At 36.7% G+C, this 24,398-nt stretch overlaps 2 protein-coding genes across 5 annotated transcripts in view; one reads left to right on the top strand and one right to left on the bottom strand.

Moving 5' to 3' along the window:
• The window catches only part of Dnz1 (DNZDHHC/NEW1 zinc finger protein 11), a 38,785-nt gene extending 34,155 nt beyond the window's left edge, over nucleotides 1-4,630 (bottom strand). For both annotated transcript variants that reach the window (XM_081765188.1, XM_081765189.1), the window contains exon 1: nucleotides 4,208-4,630. In XM_081765188.1, coding sequence (XP_081621314.1) covers nucleotides 4,208-4,326 — 119 coding nt within the window. In that variant the 5' untranslated portion in view covers nucleotides 4,327-4,630. The remainder of the gene's footprint in view (nucleotides 1-4,207) is intronic.
• A 155-nt stretch (nucleotides 4,631-4,785) lies between these two features.
• LOC145690362 (cilia- and flagella-associated protein 44) overlaps nucleotides 4,786-24,398 on the top strand; it is a 253,414-nt gene continuing 233,801 nt past the window's right edge. For 2 of the 3 annotated variants that reach the window (XM_081765185.1, XM_081765184.1), the window contains exons 1-3: nucleotides 4,786-4,943; nucleotides 16,437-16,914; nucleotides 18,754-18,916. In XM_081765185.1, the coding sequence (XP_081621311.1) occupies nucleotides 16,457-16,914; nucleotides 18,754-18,916 (621 nt within the window). In that variant the 5' untranslated portion in view covers nucleotides 4,786-4,943; nucleotides 16,437-16,456. Of the gene's footprint in view, nucleotides 4,944-16,436; nucleotides 16,915-18,753; nucleotides 18,917-24,398 lie in introns of those variants that run through there. The other variant, XM_081765186.1, reaches the window with a different exon arrangement.

The raw sequence follows: 24,398 nt of genomic DNA, 5'->3' as shown, positions 1-24,398 counted from the left end.
TATGTTTTAAGGCATCTCTTGGAGTCCCAATAAAAGAAGAGTTGCTACATACAGCATCAGAAAAATATTATGCAGTCATTTACAACAATATGTGATGGATAGGGAAAGCAGTTAAGGTTAGTGAAACTGAGAGACGTCAGACTGCAATTCATGAATCGCTCTGGGCTTTCTACATTCTACTAGCCAGAACATGAAGACTTTTGTTAGGTACCTTTTGAAAATACCATCAGGGAAGTTCCTATTCGATCTCTTACAAGCCAGTCAGCCCGGACTTACGCAATTGAAACCAAAATTACAAAAGGCATCAGAACATCAGTGAAAACAACGAACTGTAAAATATAGGTCACAACATTTTGTATGTAAATCTGTGTAATTTTGAAATGTATTACCGGTATATATGTTTATTGTTTCCATCTATGTACATTAGTCTATTATTTTTTGTTTTTGTTGATGGGTTTTGTAATAATCACTCAACCCCTTATATTTCTAGACCTAAATTTTCCATTTATAAAACAAAATTATTACAAAAAAGAATTTTAGGAATGATCCAAAAAATGCATCAAAATATTGCGAACTTGGCCAATAATTAGTTTTTGGATCAGGGACCACAAAATTTTCGAACGGCCCCTAAATCGAGTTTTCATACCTTTTTACGGAATAAGCACATCATACTGAGTTAAGCGATAGTTTGAGTTCGACTACACTATATGTAGTTCTCTAGATATGAGGCGTACAAAAAAATTTTTGATTGAATGAAATATATTGGATTTTTTTAATCAGGGGCCGCAAAATTTTTGAACGGCCCCTAAGTCGAATTTTCGCATTTTTTACGGAATAAGGACATCATACTGAGTAAATTGTTAGTTTTGGTTTGACTACACTATATGTAGTTCTCGAGACATAAGGCCTAGAAGAAAATTTTTGCCTGAAATATATTGAATCTTTTGATCCAAAACGGCCACCCTTTTTGTTATTTACCCATACCAAGTAAATGCACACTAATCCTATGAAAAGTTACAAAAGTTTGATAGTTAACTTGTAAGCAATGGTGCAATTGGTAAAAAAGAAAGGCATAGTTAAAAAAAAAAGTAATACCATAATTACACAGTACACCAGTTTAATTTTTAACCACACCTAACATTTACTAGATGATTATTTGAAAAAAGTTTCAAAGTGTAACAGTTGTCACTTCAGAGGAATTGCATAATCTGTTAACAACACTAAAACTGCATATTTCCGTACATGTAAAATAAATCAATAATGAAATAATAATAACAACTACAGAAATACAAAAACACCCCTTTTATTTTTTAACCATATCATGTACGCGCTAACATGAATGTATAAAAAAAGATTCAAAAGTTTCGTAGTTGTAACTTTTGAGCAATGGCACAATTTGTTTAAAAAAAAAAAAAAAAAAAAAAAAAGCTTTGTATGCCCCTTAATATTTGACAGTATAACTTTTTGCAAGGTTCCTTAGGATCTTCTGAAAGAGCAAATATTTAGCTTTCATTTGACACTGAATAAGCCCAATAACTTGAAAAATTAAGGAAGTTATGGCAATTTTAGTTCCATGATGCTGAATACTGGAAAGTGAAATTGGCGCCAAATTCACGTTTTTTAAAAAATTTCTCCCCGGCCCATTTTTCATCTAAAAAATCTGAAAAAATTAATTAAGCATAATTTCATTGGTGTTTGTAAACCTGGTATTTGGATTTTGTAAACCTGGTTGCCAGGTGGAAGCGCTTTCCTCCCTTCCGTTCCTTTACGAATATAAAAATGACTGATATAAAAAGGATATAAAAACTACTAATCACAAAGCACAAATTAACTTGGGGTATTATTTAGTCCCTCCACTAAGTAACTTGGTAGTGATTACGGTTCGTTATTTATAACTGGTGAGTATAAATACACTCTGGACGTATGGCATGAGAACTACAGTGCATAACAAACGAATCAACTTGGGCATTACTCAAGAAGACGGTTCTATCAAATTTAGACGCATCTCTTACATTTTCAGATTAGGTTAGAGCTTTGTATTTGTTTCAGAGAGCATGCACTAAATGAGAAGTTCCATTACTAGACGCAGATTGACTCCAGAAGAGCTCAGTATAATTATAGTGTGGATGTGTGGCATAAAAATTAGTGCATAAAATACTAATCAATCTGTGCCAGGTGGCTACTAAAAGCACGAATGCTATCTAACCGAGTCAGAGCAGGAGCGCAGCACGGCAAGTATACGCATAAACGAGAATAGTGGACGAGTACACTTACACATGCAATACTTTCAATATCACTCAAAGTTCATTTTAATATACTATACACTGACAGTAATTACTTACATTAACACTCTCGCTCCTTCACGAAAAATTTTCACATCGCATTTTAACTATAAATTTTCTTTGTGGCGGAAACATCTGTTCGAATGAACCCTCAACTTGTGCTACCTGACCACCAAAATGTACAAATGCTATCTAACCGTGTCAGAGCAGGAGCGCAGCAGGGGAAGGGGGGCACGAGCGCCAAGTGGCCGCATCAGTAAGGAACAGGTGCGTCAGCGACGGTGCGTATGCGCATAAACGAGGTCGTTTACAACAGCTCACTATAAGTCACAGTGCTGGCTGCGAAGCCGTCGTTGGATTTGGGGGAGATACTAAATGCAGCAGAGGGTTCTTTGGAATGCAGAGATGCGTCCGTAGGGGCAGGCGCGTCACCGATGTAGGACATGCACATACATGAATAGTGCGACAAACACCTGGTATTGACTTACTCACTTTAACCCTTGTAACGCTTTCCTAATAGTAATATTACATTTGTAAACTTAAAATACCGGTTTCCCAAATTGTGCAGAAATTCTTAAGACACTGAAAATTAATATTCTGGACGAGCATCTTTCATATGCACTCATATTAACCATTGTAATGAGAGACCATTCTTAACCAGTACCTGCCTCTTAAAGTGGGTTGTAATGGGAGAATTCCGAGAAAACTCACGCACACGCTGACTGTCCACAATATAGCTCACTTGGCGCGAGCAGAGATCGAATCAGGGACCTGATGCACAGAGGTAAGTGCTGTACTACCGCAGCCCCTATCCTAACTAGTCTACCTTATTGATGTACAAGAAACGGTGCTGTTTTACTATACGGATCCACAGATTGTAAAATGTACGGAAGAATTTGGGGGAGTCTTTAATTTGTCCATTTTATGTCGAGTACAGAACCCAACGAACCCCTGTGAGGGTTCTAACCCGTTCCTACTCCTATTACTACTTACACTATGGATCCGTATAGTAAAACTGCACATAGAAACTATCACTAGAAGCATGTGCTAATAGCTCGAGATAAATCTTGTAAAATATTAATTTGGGGTTAAATTCCAAAGTTGGGCGTCCGTTTCCAGCGAAATTTTTAAAATTTACAGGAAATATATGGATAATTTGATCGTTTGTGTGCTTGATAATATATAAGAGTCTCGAAAAATCTGTTTATTTGTTATATATAAGCGGTTATAAACATGGGACTATATGGCGAGCGGAGGGAACTACTTGGCGCAAGGTAACCGAACAGTTGCATTGTGGGAAAGAAACGAGCATTTATGTTACCAATATGGCGAATGTACAAGGGCAATGAACTAGCAGTTTTAACATTTGTGAAGGAATACATTGATAAGGAGCAAAATCTTATAAAAGTTTGTGAAGAGCACGGATTAATGAACCTAATAACAAATTGCAGAAAGTGTGGAAAGGAGATAACAGTGAAAAAACTTGACGAAAGCGGACGCCCAACTTCGGAATATATGCCTTAATTTGTACCGTACTCAAGGCTTTGAGGTGATTCCCCAAATTTCACCCTACGCAGTGACTTTAAATATTAATTCGTCCAGTAAAAATATTTTTAAAAGATTTGGATCATTATGTGCTCATAGAATGTCATCTTAGCCCACGTTCTAAGCAAATAATATTATTTCTCCCATGTTTCTAGAGGTGGTTTTATAACCTTCGATCATGCGTATTCATTAAAAGTAATATCACAAAAAGAAATTCACCGTAAAAGTCCAAGAAAATGCTTACATTAAAATCTACTTGAGCACTAATAAAGCCTTGGTAAGAAGCAATAATAAATAAATACGGTAGTTTATACACAATAAATGCCTGATCACCGTTCAACACCCATTATTAAAATGTAACGTACTAATTATGTAATTACCTGTTTTGCATAGTTTGTAACACTATCCATCGTATAACTACGTAATCGGCATAAAATACAGCTATGTACGTGAGCATAAGACAAACAATTCCACACGGATCTTTCACGAATACAGGCATCGTAGATGTCCGACATTAGGGCACAGACAAAAATGAAAGTACCACTGCACTTAAACTAACAATCATGCCGAGTATTGAAAATATGTCAAATAGGATGCATTGTTCAACTTTAAATCTATGTATTGTCCATGTTAATCATATAAATAAACTTCTAACATCATTTTTATACATATATTTTTCCATACATGAATCAGCCTACCACTTAAGGTTGTGGCTGCTAAATGACGTAAGTGTTAACAAAACACTCTTGTTTTACTGAAGCTCACAACAAATGAAATACAGATCCTGTTAACATTTACATTTATCAATAATTTCTATTTCAAGTTTTAGATATGTAAAACAATTATAAATTACACGGTGCACAGAATTTCTTTCGCATAAAAGTATGCTTGTCATCGTATGGTAATATTGGTAATTCTGTTAATTCCACTTGTCATTCGATGTGTGACGTCTTCATCCGTCACCATGACAACACACACTTGTTTACCAGCTGAGCTATATGGCGGTGTTTGAGTGTCGTTATTTATAGGAGCTGAAAGTCAACTTGCTGAATTAGACGATAATAAACTTAGCGTATGCTAACATTGTTATATTTAACTTCCTTTAAGTATAAATACGTGAGTATTGTTTCTAAGTTTAACAAATTTTGGAGTACATCGTTTTAATATTTATTTACCACATAAATGCTGCTTTAAAAACTTAAGGAAAGGATTTCTGTGTGAATATTTACTACTCTGTTCGTTATAATTTATTTAGCATAGTCAATTATTTAGTTTCATTGAAAATTATAGATAGCGGAATAATAAGTTTTCAACGTCCGAGTATTGAGACATTTTTAAATCGACGAAAAAAGCATATGAAGATAATAGTTTGTAAAGGGAATAAACGTGGAGCAAAAGAAGCCGAAGGTAATCTATGATAATTATACTATTTTTTTAAAAAAGAAAACAGTACTGTCCCATTTTAGGGGACCATAAATAAATGAATAAACTAGAGGGTAAATTTCACAGTGCACGCTTCAGCTGCGAATCGATAAGTAGAATCTCTTTAAAAGGGTATAGTAGAGTAGAATAGGGTAGGATAAGGATAAGTAGGGTCGAATTAGTGGCATTTATTGCGATTTTGGTCATTCGCCTATTTTTGGCCTAAAAGCGTAATAATTGGTTCCTTTCTGTACCAAAGTTTAATATTTAATAAACATAGTATTGCTGAGCGAGAGTTAGCGAGTGAAGGCGGATTAGAGCCTCGCAGGGCACGTTGTTTTCTGTCTTTATTACAAGTAAATGGGAAGTGGGAGCTGTGTTCTAGAACCTTGCCTCCATGTTGGTTATGTTACTTACCGTTACATTGAAAAGTAAGTTTTTCCACTTTCTTTACAGTTATTTGCTTGCCGCATTTTCTACATTTTTTTTTTTTTTTTTTTTTTAGATTTATTAACCCATGACTTTTACTTACTTTTAATAGATTTTTTGATTATCACCAGCCATGTTTACGAAACAAATGTTTATTATACTCCCATAACCGTACCATGAAGTAACCTTGCGCCAAGTAGTTCCATCCGATTGCCAAATAGTTTGTGTTTAGAACCGCTTATACTACAAGAAAATAAACACACCTTTCACTCTCCTTATACATTATCAAGCACACAAACAAACAAATTATTCATTTCCTCCCAGTATATTTTCAAAATTTTGCTAGAAACGGACGACCACCTTAGAAACTTAAGTCGGATTAGGTTAGGGAGTAAATGTTTAGCAGACGGGGTCCAAAAGTACGTAGAAATTAACAAAATATACGGAAAAATGGAAGATGCAAGTGCATAGACTTAACATAACCTAACCAAATCTAACCTAACCTGAACTAAACTAACCTAATATGAATAGGGCATTTATTCCGAAGTTGGGCGTCCGCTTTCGCCGTGTGTTTTCGCTCTTATCTCCTTTTCACATTTTTTGCAATTTGTTATTTGGTTCATTAATCCGTGCTCTTCACACACTTTTAAAAGATTTTGCTCGTTATCAACGTATTGCTTCACAAATGTTAAAACTGTTAGTTCATTGCCCTTGTACATTCGTCATGTTGATAACATAAATGCTCGTTACTTTCCCACAATGCAACTGTTTGGTTACCTTGTGCCAAGTAGTTCCCTCCGCTCGGCGTATAGTCCCATGTTTATAGCCGCTTATATATAACAAATAAACAAATTTTCGAGACCCTTATATATTATCAAGCACACAAACGATCAAGCACATCTTTCGTGTAAATTTTAAAAATTTTAGTGGAAACGGACGCTCAACTTTGGAACTTAACCCATGAATAGAAACTACCGAAATTGTAACATTAATAATAATAATAAATGAAAAAAAAAAGTTGGACCCCTTCTGCTAAACATTGTCCGCTTAGGGTTAGGAAGTTTGTACTCTTTTGTTAAAATAAATCGAGTACAATTTCTCGTGTCTGTTTAAGATTACCAACTCATGCGGGCATTGTAAAGTTTACAAGAAATTCACTTCTAGTGCCTTAATTCTCTCTTATGAAAGGAGTGGCATTCCTCTGTGCACTTTAGGAGGGTTTAGCGTTATGAGTATAAATACAGTGTGGAAGCATATGAAATAAAAACAGTAGTGCAAAAACACAAATCTGTAGATTTAGATCTATACATATGTACACATTCAGTGTTCTTATGACTTGTCCAACTCGTTGTGAACAATTTGTATGAAAAAGGATGAAAATAAATACAATACAATACAATACAACCAACGTATGCTAGGTGTCCACTGAAAGAAAGAGGTATATCTAATATAAAGAGGTATAACACTCGTTCGACAATACCCATTTTTACAGACTATGCTTGCATCAGAGAACTTACTTTTTAACGTACTGGTAAATGTAGAAGCCGGGGAAATCAAAAGCAAGCCAATAGCACAAATTTAGGTCACTGAACGCTCTAAAGCTATTATTTGAAGCTATTTTGATTTTTTTTTTTTTTTAAAAAAAAAAGCCTCCACTTCCCCTGCCTTGGCCTATTTCTTACGGTCTTATTATAGGGCAGTCGCAACTTGCCTCTGCCTTTTTTTTCTCTCTCATACACTCTTCTATTTCATTTTTCTCTCTCTCTGCTATTCGGCTTTCGTCCTCAGCAGATTTGAGGTGAGGCTCCGTTTTATGCCATGGTGCCTAATTATATATACCATGCCTTATTTTCTTCTTTTTTTTAAAATATACTATTTATATTTATTATTATTTACAAAAGTACATATACAACAATTACAGGCATAAAACCTGAAAAGAGACAGAGGTGAAGAGACTAAAAATAAAAAGGATTAATATAATATATAAAAGTGATATTAAAAATGATAGTCATAATAGTTAAAACACAAAAAATTCCTTCTCGTTTGTTAGGAAATCGGTACTCCAGATTTCCCAAAAGAATTTTTTATATTAAGAGTCTTCATCCCGGCGAAATTAAAATACCACTAATTTTACAGTAATTATGTGATATCTTCAAATAGATAAATGATAATTGAAATATGGAACAAGAGCGCCCTAGACAATATTGTTTTGCGTGAGGTACCGTTATCACAAGTCACCTAGTGGCTTTATGTTTTCAGCTGTTTAGAAACGCGAAAATAAATGCCGATTTTCAAAATGGCTCGAAATCAAAAGCAGATATTTGAGTCGTGATAACGGTTTTTCATGTAAAATGATATTGTCTAGGGCGCTCTTATTCCACATTTCGATTATCTTTTATCTATTTGAAGATACCACATAATTAATGTAAAATTAGCGGTATTTTAATTTCGCCGGGATGAAGACTCTTAAGTTATATTTATTGTTTATTCACTTTCAATCTAGACTTGAATTTTGCCTCTTGACAGAACACAAACACTACACATTCTGCACTACAACACTACACTAACAATAAAACACTAAATAGATAAAGTTTTTAGCTCTTTGGCTTCCTCAGAGCTGATTTTTTTTATTTGATATTAAATTTCTTTAATTCGATTTTTATTTTTAGTGTATCACACAAAATTTATCTTCTTCTTTCTTCCCGTCTTTCTTTCCAAAGGTTTTCTAAAACATGCCTAGCCAGTGTACTAAATTTTTCTAGTTTTTGTTCTTCTTCTATTATCGTTTTTATGCTATCTTGTTTCAGTTCATTCCTTATTTCTTTTATTGTATCCTTTGTTACATATTTGTCGCAAGACCAGAAAACATGCTCCGGAGTGTGAAGATCGCCACAAAAGCATTTATCGTCCTTTCGCAAGTTTAGTCTTTTAAAATGTGTTTTAAATGGTCCATGTCCTGATATATATATTCTATCACGTCTTTACTTTATTTCCCATCCTTTCTCTTCTTTCTAAATCTGGTATGACATTTCTAGTCCTGACACCTTTCCTGGAATTTTTCCATTCTTCTTCCCATTTTGTTCGGATGATTCTTTCAATATCTTCAGGGCCGCGGTGGCTCAGTGGTAGAGCGTTCACCTCTGGTGTATGGGGTCCCGGGTTCAAACCCTGCTCCCGCCAATTGAACTTTGTGGTGGACAAACACCGTGTGCGTGGGTTTTCTCGGGGTTCTCTCGTTACCTCCCACTTTCTTCATTCCACCATTTCATTCATTTCTCATAATCACCGTCTCCTTTAGCCTAACCGGCATAACCGTAGGACGTAAAACTCAAAGATTTCATTTCATTTCATTTCTTTCAGTATCTTCATCGAAGCTTGGTATTTCTCCTGTGATTTCTAGTATCTTCTTCATTTCTTTATTTTGGATCCAGGTCTTGATACATTTTCTTAATATTTGGAGATGTATCGGTTCTTCATATGTAAGTAATTGCAGTACTTCGGCTGGGATTGTCTTCATTATGTTATTTATCCTTATTAAAATAAGTCTCTGCACTCTTGTCAATGTTTCTTTTAGTTTAATATTCATAAAAATTTCGGTGTCCCCATATGCCTACGCAGTACTGTAAGATTGCCATTAAAATTGTCTTGTTATATAACTTGAAAATCTTCTTGTCCAATCTAAAGTCCTTTGTTGCAACTGTTCGTAATTTGGTGGCTACCTTTTTTGCTTTTTCTGTTATTTCTGTTATATGTTTATGAAAGTTTATTTTTTTATCGATCCATACTCCATTGAGAAATGTTACGATACATGCTCCAGCTGGTGTAATTACGCAGGCACATTACACTCGATTAATTTCAACAAAATGGGTGTTAATTTCCCTAATCGCCAAACCTTCGATCGCGAGCTACTAGTAGCTCGCGAGGATATTTTCGGTAGATCGCGTTAACGCGTCGGTTGGCTAACCTTGAAATGTAAGTTTATAGGCAATAAACAAATGTAAGATTTTAAAAAAAATGATAGCTCAGAGTAGGATTTAAAAATGGTACAGTAACTCAGAAGCTCCATAAGTTTGGCGACCATTGCTTTAAGCGAACTTGACCCTACTCTACTCTATTCGATTCTACCCTACCCTACCCTGCTCTGCTAGATCCTTTTATTTATTTATTTATAACTGGTTTCAGTTACAGCACTAGGCCATTCTACACTGAAACATTTTAACAATTTGAGGTCAAGATGGTACAACACAACAGCGACATTAGAAAAATAGCTTATTTATAGATGATCTGAAAGTATACTCACTTGAAAAAACGTCTACAGTTTCTGGTAACTGATTATAGGTACTGACAATTTGGTTTAGAAGAAACCTTTGGACAATATTAACTCTCGCCGCTCGAGTGTAAAAGAGATCACTAGACCGTGTTGTTCTAGCGGGTACGCAAAAATTGATCTGACTTAACAACTGTTTACATAATGTGTGGCCATTTACAATTTTTTGCAAATGTATTAAGTCAGAAATTTTGCTTCTCACTAGGGGAGGTTTGATATTGAGGGATTTTAAAACGTCATTTTTTGGAAGTGTTCGGAGGTGAGGTACTCGGTAGGATACAATGGCTAAAAAGAAATTAATTACGGAATTTACCTTTTTAAATGAGTAGGGCAAGCCATACACCAGATAGGAGAACAGTACTCAATAGTGGGAGCAACTTATGACTTATAGAACAAGCTTAAGGAGTTAGGATTTTTTTTATGTCAGTGAAGCGATAAAGGAGTCCCAGTTTTCTCATAGCAGAACAAGATATTGTGCTTATATGATCTGCAAAAGTAAGCTTACTGTCAATGATAACACCAAGATCTCTGAAAGAGGAGACAGGATTTATCTTCTTATGACCAATTTTGTAAATGTGTTTTATAGGTTCCTTTTTCAGAGAAATCGTAAGAAAAGCACATTTTTCGATGTTTAAACTAAGTTTCCAAGAGTTACTTCAGTTAAGAAGAATTGAAGCATCATGTTGAAGATCAAGCGCATCGTACTTTTAAAGTGCCCTTACTTACCAATGTACAGCTGGTACTTGTATTGTAAAGTTTACCCGTTGTTTTGACTTAGAATAAATGCAGAGAACTGGTGGCAATACTGTGTGCCATGCCTCTCTTTTCAGTGATTATATGTTTGTTTGTTTGTTTGTTTTTCATTTATAGTTTAACATCCGACAGTTATCCCATTTAGGCTGAAGGAAATGGATAATTAAAGAAAATGAATACTTGTGACAAATTACCTTTTCATGCTCTCCTACTAGGAATCAATCCCGTGATAAAGTGCATCATAGGCAAATGCACTAGTCACTAGACCAGCAGGTAGGGCTGTGGTAATGACGTTACATTGTTAATGTTATTTGTACCTTACTACTTTAATTAAAATTGTTTGGTGGCTATATAGAAATGTCTCGAACTTGTTATTGTTTCTCCAAATCTTGACATCCAGACCCTTAGTCCGGATCAAAGTATTAAAGTGTATTCAGCGCCGTAATTAAAGTCTATTCAGCAAGCATTAATATTTGAGCCCCCAGGAGGCTGTGGGCCCTCCCGCACAACAAAGGTCCGCCCCTGAGCCCGTTCCATACATGACAAATTAATTAAGAGGACAATATTGACAAATATCAAAGCCATACGAATAAATATTATTTCTAGGGCTCCTAACAGTAGACATTTTTTACTGAAATGGAACCACGACTCATTTTTGTTTTATTTACTTCTTGTGTGCTGTTTTGTTTATGTAATGTAGTGAACTAGTTTAATGCATCGTATATGATTTCATGTTCGCATCGTACATGGAGTAAGAGAATTTTGTCATAAAGTGGGCCCATCCTCGAACGGTGGGGAGCATCTCTGGGGTGAGGGGGAAGTTGCCCCTCTGCTCCCCACACAAGTTACGGTCCTGAGTGTATTACGTACCAACGCCGATAATAGCATAACAGATATAATAGAGGATTAAGGGTTTAGAAAATGTCATAAATTCAGAAATAATTATCTCCACACTAAATATCAATTTCGCACCTCCAAGAGGTGTGAAATATTTTTTCGATATAAATGATAAAATGTATTTATAGTTTTTAATAAGAATATATCTTCTGTATATGGTGATTATATGAAGAATGATCTGATACTTCTGCTGGTTCCTTTCGTATTCTTGTTTTTAATTTCTTTTTTATTTACTAATTCAAATATTCTTCGGGAAGTACTTACGGTAAATATCTCAAAGATATATTTTATCCCCTTCTAATAGGTATTTTGAATGGAAACAAAATGATAAAACCTTAGTTTTACACAAGTGTTATTTATGATAAAAAACAAATGCATTTCAAAGAGCATTTTTTGTTGCAAATTTAACATCCTCCGTCTTCCTTACGATGCATTTTTATCAAACTGGAATGATTAGATAAAACAGTTCAAAAATTTATTTTAAGCAGTTCATCTTTTTTTTTTGGGGGGGGGCTCCAGGGGAAAATTGAAAATACGAAATGGAGAATGCCCCCCCCCCCTTAGAAACGGAATTTTCGGAAACAGCGGGACGCGTGTCTAATTATTCTGTATTCAGAGTTTATAAACCGAGTTTCAACTTCCTAATTTGAGACACTCCTAAGATGCTCTGTATTTGGCGTGAGTTTTGAAGCTGCCTTCGTTCATTAGGAGACATTTTAATCACAGTAACATTACAAAAACCCAATTCAAGGTAGGATACTTAATATGGTCCAAAATTCAATTCAAACCGTTCATCAGTATGTATTGTACAGTGGGGTACAAACAAATAAACATATTAGGTTGGTAGGAATAAAATGTTGTCGCTATTATTATTCAACTTTGTTCTGGAGTACGCTATAAGGAAAATCAAACATCTAATTTGGGGGTGTATAGCGAGAGGTACAATAATTAAATCTCATAAATCAAACTTAAAAAGAGTTTTAATAGAGTTAATTTTGAAAGTGAATTTATGTGTCTGTTAATGTCTTATGCACTTGGAAAGCATATCACAAACAGATTTCTCTGACACATACCTGATAAGTTCTGATGAGAATAAAACTTCCAATTCCATGCTTTTCATTACTGCTCAGCTCCAACCCTGATATAGTTCTTCTTGGTAGTGAATTATTACCTCGGAGACAGAGTATTGATGACTAGTAGTTCTTTATTAGTCGTATAGTGGTTATGCCGAACACCCGCTGTTTCGGCGCTGTTAAACTTGAAAGTAGAGAACTTTTCCTTATGTCCATGATGACGATAGACAGAAATGCTGAACCAACTCCATGAACTACCTAAACTGCATCAACTCTCAAATCTGTCGGAACTCCCCTTTATTGAAATTACCTAATCTTTTATATTGGGATCTTTGCTGAGGTTGATACTCTAAAAGCTCGTGGACGTGACGTAAAGCCACGTGCAGTAATAAAAGTATTCCGAGTCCGGGTTCCAGAAGTTCCAGAACAAATTTCGGAATTTAGAAGAAAGAAGTACGTCTGTGCTAGCTTTTCGTAGTGAGTTCAATTATGTAAGTAAAGCTGTCCTATGCGCATAAGACAAATTCACAGACATGATTGTATAACAGAATTTACATAGTGATCTAATTCTTCAAATACAATTGTTTACAAGTAAACTCATTTCCGTATTTTCTTATTTCATAAACCTAAAATGAGAATCAGATTTAACTTGAAAATTAAATCGTTTAAGGTTGGTACTACCATAATAGCAACAAGGGCCTAGAGTGAATGGTATTAGGTTATTTCAGGTTATGGCCAGGCTGCGACATAAGACTTTCACATTTTGCACTAATGTATTAGTAGACAATCTATTAAAGTATATGTATTCCTCAAACTCTTGGGGGGGGGGCAATTGTCCCCTCCTGCCCCCTCCCTAAATGACGCCCCTGGTTATGGCTTATGTTGATGATGTAAATTTAATAGGGAATGATAAGAGAACAATAGAAAGAAATGCAGAGATATTATTAAACGCTAGCAGGGACGAAAACCATTTTCACGAAGAAATTAAATGTTTACCAAGAGCAGGGAATTCGCGTTGTTATTATTGTGTTCAAAATGTCTTGTCGCGAATTCTGCTGAGGAATTTGAAGCTTAAAATGTATAAAATATGTTCTGTATGGTTGCGAAACATGGTCGCTTACTCCGAGGGAAGAAGGTAGACCGAAAGTATTTGAGAACAGGATCCTGAGACGAATATTCGGACCCAAGAGGAACGGGAATGGTGAATGGCGAAAACTTCATAACGAGGAATTACATAATTTATATCGTTTACCAAACATTGTAAGAGTCATCAAGTCTAGGAGGCTTAGGTGGGTAGGTCATATAGCCAGGAGGGAAGAAAGTAGGAACGCTTCCAAAGTCTTAACTGGAAGACCAATCGGAAAATGACCATTAGGAAGGCTAGGCGCAGATGGGAGGACAACATTAAGATGGATCTTGCAGAAATAGGAATACAAAGTAGAAACTGGGTCCAGTTGGCTAAGGATAGAAGTCAGTGGAGAGCTTTTGTGAACGCGGCATTGAACCTTCGGATTCCATAGGCCATAGAATTAGTTAGTTAGTTAGGAATGAAATGTCCGTCATTTTCAAAAGAAGAAAAAAATGGAGGGAACGAACAGAAGGAAAGTTATGATTCATAATGAATCAAAATTGTTACCGACTGCAACCACACAATTTTGCAATCGTTCAGCCAGCAATTAGATTCCAAAGCGAAAAAAATCTGGAGTTTTCGATGCGAAGAAGTTCTCAACCGTACGTAGCACCGCCCAGACATCACGAAAGGTCTTCCCTTCCAAGAAGTGGTCGAGAAATGCCAGAACGGGATGGTAGTCGATTTAAGAGACGTCGGAAGCATACGGTGGATGGAAAGGATATCATACTATAATTCACAGAGTCCGCATCACCCTTTCAGTGGAATGTGAACATGAATTGTCGTCCAACATCAGGGTACGACGTCTGTTGATCATTGATGGATTCCAGTGGGCAAGTATTGCCTGTATTTCATAAGTGCAGGACTATAACGATCTAAAGTGGTAGTTTTACTTCGACGGGTGAAGACATAAGGGATCACACCTATCATAACAACAGCAACGTCTTTCTCTGAGGGTAGAGGGGTGGTTTGGGACACTATTTTGGATGTGAATCACAACTAGATCACTGGTCTGGCCATTTAAGGTTGTTATGTTAGATCCAATTTTCATCTGAAGTGACAATCCGATGCAGGAAATTTTCCAAATTATTCCCCACCCTCAAGGAACTATATACATCCATATGGAAATTCTTCTTGGCTGCTGTTAACTCATGTGGTACCCATGAGTCCACTTTTTCACCTTACATATTGCACGAAGCCGCTTAACGATAATAATATGGTGTGTATCTAACTCAACTATAATGGCATGAACACTTTTCCAAAGGGTCTGCGAGGGGCGCGGTGGCTCAATGGTAGAGCGCTTACCTTTGGTGCGTGGGGTCCCTAGTTCGACCCCGGGCCAAGTAAGTTTATGATGGACAACATCGTGTTCGTTGATTTTCTCGGGGTACTCCCGTTTTCTCCCACATTCTCATTCCTCTAATTCTTCCACCATCATTCACTTGCCTTAATCATCTGTCTCCGTCAGCCTAAAGAGCATAGTCGTGGGTCGTTAAACTGAAAGCTTTTTTTCCCCTTCGAATTCACGATGTTCCTGAGGAATTCATCCGAACAGTATGTTGGTCGTTGCCCACAGGGCTTGTTTTGCAGTGCCGTTAACCGAAACAGTATTTGGCAAATCAACGGTGAATGGTGCGTTCATTTACCATTCCTGGCGCAAATACAATTTTGGGGGGAAAGAAGCGGGAGTCTTGCTGTCCAAAATTTTCCAGTTTGAATTCGCATAGAAAAATCACTCGCAACTGTGTGTTCTCCATGGTTCACTTTCTTCGTACTCAGTTGAACAACGTACTGCCTTCTGGCTGTCTAGATACCTCAACCTGTTCGCTGGATGTGTATAGAATTTGTCACGCTGTAACTTTCGACCATCCGTGTATTGTGTTGCTGAGCGTAGTTTTCAACGAGACGTCAAACTGGACATTTCTTTCGCACCAACCTAATACATATGTACAAACATTCGTCCATATATATATATATACAGTAGAGTCCCTAAAACTCGGCACTCGGTAACCCGACAGTCGGGATAACTCGGCTACACACTGACAGCGCGAAAAAAAAAACCGTGTGCACTCCCGTTCAAGTATTTTTCTGAAGTCTGTCTTATCGGGTAAATTACTGTACAATGTGCATTCATTAATTATAATTATCATTTTCATGTATAGTAAAGGGTCTATCCATTCATAAAGTATGTACTTTTCCTTTGTTTAAGGGTAATTGGGCAGTTTATACTCTGTTATATTCTCAAGCAACCAATACATACACGTAGAGTATTGTACTTTCTGAGGGAACACTTATTCCTTTTTAACCCCATTCCCGATAACCCGACATTTTCACAAACTCGGCCACCCTTCGGTCCACATAAGGCTGAGTTTTCGGGACTCTACTATATATATCATTTATCTATTTTTAGCTATTTTAGTTATTTGTGTCTTTTCCCTCAATTTATTGTAGAATGTCGCAAAATATTTCAAATGCTTTCGCTTCCTGTAAATAGAAGGTACAACAAAATATATAGATTTATTTATTATTGTAACTTTGTTCCCCAGTGCACAAATGGTTATACTTCTTCCCTTTTCCAGATCATCCATAGGAAGTCAGTATGGCAGATGAGGAAACCAAAACGCCGGCCGAAGGAGAAGCAGCTCCATCTGAAGGAGAGGGAGAGCCTGCAGATGAGAAAGCAGTGCCAGCTGAAGAAATGCAACCTCCCCCACGCAGACTTTCTTCTATAAAGAAATCTTTTCAGGTGGCCAGCGAGGAGGAACGACTCTCACTGAAAACATCTCGGAGACCATCACGTAGGTCTTTCAGAAAGAGAAAGTCATCGCAAATGGAGCGAGCCTCGCGAAAGTCTTCCAGGAGATCTTTAAAAGTGTCACGAAAGACGACACAATCTATGATTCTTGAAACGAGTTTTGAAGACGGGGAGGAGGAGATGGAAGAAGAGGCTGAAGAAGAGGAGGAGGAAGAGGAACCCATACCTCTACCAGAGCTTTACAAACCCAAACCATATATCAGTGAGGGCTGCAGCATATCTGAAGACGTCCTAGAATTTTAGTATCCTTTTGTGAGAAAAATTTCCAACGCATTTGTGTAGAAGCCATTGGAATGTCACAACAAATTTGGACTCGCTGTATTTAATTTTGTTTTTAAATGTCAGGGAAGTCTTGAATTTTGGTTTTAATTATTGAGTCTTTGGAAGTTACGAAAAGTTATGCTAGTGGAAAAAACCCGCGATACTTAGGGGGAAAATACATTTAGGAAACGATCAATATTTGATACTGAATTCAACGTTTATACATACATTCATAGATATATATTCAGGGATCGAAAAGTTCCGAGAGCGAGTTCGCCGTGGCAACCGATAATATGAATCTAATTTTTTAACATTAGTATTTCTAATTTTTTCTTGCCAGTAGTTCTGATGTTTATGTGCTTGGATGAGTTACGAAACACTTATAATAAATCCGTTATAAGGTTCAAAGTTTCCAATGTACTTTTAATTTTAGCATGATTAGCCCATTATTAAGTCATTTTAATACATCCAGGAAACTAAACGGTTGATATCAGTGCTCCAACTACAAGACACATACGTGGACATGAAACGCATACTGCTGCTTTGTCAAACTTATATTGTTTTCAGTTGCTGTTGCCTTTGATGAATAGTTATGCACTGAAGTAAGTTTGTACTTTTTATTCTAGCAAGGGTGTCCATCAGGGGTGGGCAAGGTGGGGTGCTCGCCCACCTCTAGAGGAAATTGTACTTCGGAAGATCGAAAACACAATATTGAGACTACATTTCAAATATCGCTTATACTTGCCCCTCTCTGGAAACCTCAACATGGGCGCCCTTGTATACTGGTGACGCGGAACCAGGTAATAATAAAATTCGTTAAGTCAGTTCAGAGATTATTCACCTCAAAGGCTATCATTTGGACATATTTATAAGAGCTGCAAAATATACTGCGTATGTGGCTATTTTCTTCTTAAGCACATGTCATTCCCGTGTAAGAAACCCTTAATAATTCCCACAAAGACCTACTAGAAATAAAAGTAACATAATAACACGCGCAGCCAGGGGCGGCTTTATAGTATAGTTTCAAGGTCATGTTTCTTCCCAATTCAATTCAAAGAAAACGGGGCTATAATTCCTCGTATAAGTCAATGAGCTATAAAATAAAGATGATGCAAATGTTTAACAACGGAGAAATAATTCTTCACATAAATCAACGAGCTATAAAATAACATGGCGCAGATATTCAACAACGGAGAAATAATTCTCCATATAAATCAACGAGCTATAAAATAAACATGGCGCAGATGTTCAACAACGGAGACATAATTCTCCATATAAATCAACGAGCTATAAAATAAAGATGGCGCAGATGTTCAACAACGGAGAAATAATTCTCCATATAAATCAACGAGCTATAAAATGAAGATAGCGCGGATATTCAATACCACCTAAAATTGTAATTGTATAGCTCAGTTTAGTTGTTTGAACTTGCTAAAATGTTTTATTTTAGCATGTTTAACAAGTTCAAAAACTTGACTTCTTTTCTTGAAAAAGACATTTGTGAATGTCTCTTGTAACAGCATGGCTTAAGAAGTGAACTTGTTGGAGAATCAGAATGAATCAGAGTGGTGTTTTACTTCTTGCACTTACGTTAAATGAAAGAAAATATATTTCTTTGTTTGTCGTCTCTTCTTATTTTTCAGCACCAAGGTTTTATGAAACACGGACTACAGTTTAAGGTGAAATGCAAACCATATGTTCCCACTAAAATGTTAACACGTCTAGCAGATGAAATGAATGTCAAACATTTAGATACTTATTGCGAATAGACTAGAAACAAATTATGTTCTGTTAATATAAGTGTAGTCCTTAACAAGTAGTCATTCATTCGGCTATTCTTGTCAAAAGTATTTCAATTTGAATCTTTTGGACCAAACACACTTAATTTTTGCATCAGGAAATTTCGTTCATATTTTTGATATGGAAACAAGGGAACTCCAATATATAAGAACAGCCCATGGAGGAGGGATTGGACATATAACGGTAAGTATTTTGTTGTTTTCTTGCTCTCGTATATTTCTGAATTATACTTTAAGCCACTTAAAATGTATAGTATTGTCACTTTCTCTTAATTTATGAAGCTTATCTTTCATGTAGGGTTGTACGAAGTAGCCTCAGAAGGCTCCCAAACAGCTCATGTATACATTTCCGACAGTTGCTAATATCACTTTATTTACCCCAATAACTTATTAGTGGAGGAATTTTATTCAAAAACTATGAAGTTTCCTCTCCCGGTTCCTAAGGATTTCTTCCCCATCCCCTCAGTCTCTTGATGTTCGTAGGTTATGGTAGGATTGAAAAACCCACATAAGTTTTAACTATTGATTTATGACAGAAATAACGAAATTACTGATCGCACAAAGTTACTATGATACAATTGAAATTAGAAGTGGAACGCAAATTGAATTACCAAGAAAGAGGTGAAAACACAATTACAAACAAAAAAAAAGTACACTTTTAGTACTTTCGCTAGATGCTTCATCAGATACTCAGGAGGAAGAAGTTGGAGAAAAGAAAGCAAAATTAATGGAGAAAAAGAAAACAAATATAAATTAGTAGAAATGGCGAGGAAGAAATAAGAAGAGAGGAAAGTAAAGTTAATATGTTAGGTGATCACATTTTAGTACGTCAAGTGAAATTGAACATATATGTATATTTAAACGAGTAAACGGTGGCGATGCAAACTCGGTGACTTCACTTGAGTTTCGAAATGGCAAAATTGTGGATGTTCGGTTAGTTGGTCAAAGTATATCAAGTTGGCACTATGTTAGGTATATTGCAAAAAACAGTCTCCAGGATGATGATAGCTTACAGACTGTATAGCGAAACAACTTAGCGAAGAAGAATAATGGACGGAAGAGAAACCTTAGCGAAAATGATCGCCTACTACTGATGAAGATCACCACCAAAGAATGTAGAGCAACTGCGGAACTCAATCAACACTTGGAATGTAGTTGAGATAGTGTCTACTATACCGGTTTTCCCGGGAGCAAGTCGGATAGAGTGCTTCCGTTCTAGGACGGTACTTAAGTTTAAACCGGCCCATAATTTCCCCAGTGTTTTGGAGTATCCACGTTTCTCAAAATTGAAAAACCAACTCTCTATGCTATAAGCATGTGAAGCAGAGGAATGGGATACGCCTATAACAAGAGATGCTCTCCCAGTTATACCTATTAGTAGAGGAGACTCTCCTAGCTAGCAGAAGTCTAACAACATCTGCAGTATATAGTACCCGAGCGTTAAGTCAAGCTCCCACCTCTCCTTTGGCGCAAAAACACCATGGTACCGAACCCCATGGTATGATCACAACCTAGCAGAGTCCAACCCAATCCAGGAACAGCGTTCAAACTCACACACAGGTAACGTGCACTTTTTCCTGGACCCAATGGTATATGTAAGTCACCATTTGAGTTAAGCGCCGTTGCCACTTTCCCCCTCTCGGTAGGGCCAGCATTTGGAACAACCAATTGCGACCATCATAATGCAATGCGAGTTGTATAACCTAAACACGGTTCGGTTGCAATTTCCAAACCACTGATCACCACCACAGCGCTGTCACGGAAAGGAAATGACGCCGAGAACATTCACATTGGAGCGCCGATGATTAGAAAAGCCTAATATGAGTGGAGAGTTCTCTTCCACCTAATTCGCAACAGAAGCTCTGTGTAATGAAATCTGTTAAGACTCATATTAAACCGGTTCTTAATCCATTATACTCTTGCTCCGCAAGCTGCTAGAATAGGGAAACTCCTGTTGTGTAATGCAAAAGACGCTACAAACTTTAATTTTAAACTACGTTATATCACAGGGAAGTATCATTTCTGTGGTTCTTCTTTTGTAGTTCATCTCAATACCATCAGCCCAGTGGAAAGATTTTTCTGTTATTGCAACCTTTGTTCTGCGCCTACTGGTAATAAGTACAATAGAAACAACCTTGAAAACGTACATAAACATAATTTTATTCGTATGGTTATCATCGAATCGTTGATTTATATATTATTGTACACATGTATTCAAACTATTTACGTTTCATACAGATAAAAAATTGTTTTCTTGCGAAGTGAATCAAATCCAAAAAAAGTGAACACTATTAAGAACTCAATATACAACTCAATATATACAAATTGATTATATAAGCACGTAAACAATACGAGAAAACTGTTTTCTACTAAAATTGCATAGTTGCTTCTTTCCACTAGTTCCACATAGCACAAATTATGGTAAAGAAACTACATATGTTTATCTCCATAGAGATTAACACATTATTACATTAATCTAATATTACGTAATTATGATTTATTCTGCTCATTGTTATGAATTCAAAAAGAGAAACAAAAACACAAAATAACATTTTCTTCAAAATATCTAAAGTTATTTACTTATAAATTCATAGAAATTCAAACTTTGACAACGTAAGCTCTTTAGCGAAAAGGAAATGGTGCCGAGAATATCCACAGTGGACTGCTGATGGTTGGAAATGCGTAATATGGTTGGATAAATTCTCCTCCACCTTATTTCCAACAATATGTTAAGTTTATATATGGCGGACGACCAAAGAAACTTTTTCTCCGAACTGCATCCTCCGTATCGTGAAACATTGCTTCGGATCTGTGATAACATGGAGCGCAATTTCCCAGCATTTTGTGGATTCTGTGAATATACTTATAGAGCGTATTACTGCGAGGGGTTAGACGACCACGTACATTCTACGGCCCATATGTTTGCAGCCAGTGACTCAATTTCCCCAAATCGCATTGTATCAATTCACACTGCTGAGGTGTGGTTTCATGAATATCGGGAGGAACCACAATACCTCCCTTGTGCCGCCCAATTTCAAGTCCTGTCAGTTGTGAATGTGAGACTCCGTAGCGGATTTCGTCTCCATCCTCGCTGACGGAACTGAGAGCTGTACTGCATGAGGAATGATGTAGTATTTCTCTCTAAAAACTATTTATTATTTCGTATTACTCCATTCCACGACGAGCCAAAATATTCTATAGGCTAATAATGGTTCCATACGTGTATTAAACTTGTATATTATTTCTTGAGGAGTAATCATCGTTTTAATCTACGATTATTCGAATTCCAGTCATCCGGATCAATTAAAAAAAAAAAAAAGTAAAATAAAAAAATATTGATGTGCGATCTGTATATATTGGCTCATTAAAATATTGTTTGGTTCAAATTCCCATTTAAACCAACGTTAAAATTCATGTTTAATTGGAATTTTCTGTATTATTTTTTTAGATTTTTTTTATTTCTACACACATTAAATTTATCTTTTCGTTGGACAAAACCGACTTTACAGATTTTTTTTTTTCTTTTCCCAATTATTCGTATTGCTGGATATCCGGCTTACATCCAGTACTCGTAAATCTGTATAATTGTAGTTTCTGTGTATATACATGAAGTTGTCTAAAATTGTTGAGTCTTGGGAGATAAAAATTGGGAATACGTTTATTGAGATTTGAAAATAACAGTATGAAATTACATATGCACCTTTTGTTCAATGCATTTCTATCATTTTTCCGGCAATACTATTATCTCGCCGCTATAGGACTTCTATGATTTCTAATCAAGAAATTTTGACACATGTGTTTCACAGGCCTCTTTTGAAGCTAACTTAACACCATTCAGAGAGTTCTGCAGAGATGAAAATAACTAATAGTCCGATGATGTCAAGGCCGGACAATACAGTGGATGCATTAAAATCTCCCTGCCAAATTATCTCAATTTCTGACGGGTCGTCAAAGATAAAACGGTGTGGCGTTTTCAGCGTGGTATACGACATCCTTTCTGTTGACCAGTTCCGGCCATTTCTTTTAAATTGTTAGGTGCACTCGCTCTAGTTATCAACACTATGATGTCCTTCCAAACCCATCAAACGCACAGCATAACCTTCTGTGGTGTCAGTATGAGCTTTGTCACAAATTATGGAGCTTCTCCTCACATTAACCACGATCTTTTTCATACATTGTTGTTGATAATCCACTTTTTATCAGTCGTGATCAACTACTTTAGAAATAACTCGAGTTCGTCACGTTTCAGTAGAGATTTGCGAAGAGAAATTCAATTGAGGAAATGGAGTCAGATCATGAGGCACTCAAATACCTAGCTTCTCTTTGTAGCCAGTTTTCGCCAAATGATTTAACTCTGTTTGATTGACGGATGTTTAGGTCATTTCATTATCAGTCATGACCGCTTACATACCAGTCTTAATTGAATTTGCCAGAATATTATTTACTTTTGCTGTGAACGAATGCGACTGAATCATCTTTTCGACTGTAGCGTTTGATAACTCATCTTTCGCATAAACAGCACAAATTTCTTCACGGTTCTGCATAGTATTTTCACCCTTATTGAAATAAAATTCTAAAAGGTAGTGCCGTTTTGCATTTTGCAGCACTTTTTGCACATTAATTGCTTCAAATGACGTTGGGCCTGACCCGCTGCGACTCATATACCCTAAGTTTTGAGGCACTAACAACATCTCGTGGGCAACAGGCTCAATATTCTTTTTACACTATCTGATATATATTCACACAATAAGATATATCTGGTAAGACCGGCTGTACCTACATAACAGCACTTTCGACACTCGTCCGACATCTTGGATTTAATGACAAATTGAGAAAATAATATCAATATTAGTGAAGAAAAATGCAGGCTTGGGTCGACGTAGACAATTCTGTTATCGTCACTATCTGTTGATGAAAATGAAATCATTGAACATTTACTGGGAAAAGAGAGGGATGGTCAGGAGGATGATGATCAAGACGTCAAGAAATTTACGTAGAATTGAAGAACTTCAATCTTTCATGAGTTTACGAAATACACTGTGATCAAAAGTATCCGGATACCTGGCTGAAAATGACTTACAAGTTCGTGGCGCCCTCCATCGGTATTGCTGGAATTCAATATGGTGTTGGTCCACCCTTAGCCTTGATGACAGCTTCCACTCTCGCAGGCATACTTTCAACCAAGTGCTGGAAGGTTTCTGGGGGAATGGCAGCCCATTCTTCACGGTGTGCTGAACTGAGGAGAGGTATCGATGTAGGTCGGTGAGGCCTGGCACGAAGTCGGCGTTCCAAAACATCCCAAAGGTGTTCTATAGGATTCAAGTCAGGACTCTGTGCAGGTCAGTCCATTACAGGGATGTTATGGTCGTGTAACCACTCCGCTATAGGCAGTATGAACATGTGCTCGATCGTGTTGAAAAGTGTAATCTCCATCCTCGAATTGCTCTTCAACAGTGGGAAGCAAGAAGGTGCTTAAAACATCAATGTAGGCCTGCGCTGTGAGAGTGCCACGCAAAACAACAAGGGGTGCAAGCCCCTCCAAGAAAAACGCCATAACACCACCACCTCCGAATTTTCTGTTGGCACTACACATGCTGACAGATGACGTTCACCGGGCATTCGCCATACCCACACCCTGCCGTCGGATTGCCACATTGTGTACCGTG

This window comes from Thermobia domestica, chromosome 7 (assembly GCF_964235325.1).
Source record: "Thermobia domestica chromosome 7, izTheDome1.hap1.1, whole genome shotgun sequence".
NCBI classification, from domain to species: Eukaryota; Metazoa; Arthropoda; class Insecta; order Zygentoma; family Lepismatidae; genus Thermobia; species Thermobia domestica.
This window is presented reverse-complemented; position numbering and strand designations above follow the sequence as displayed.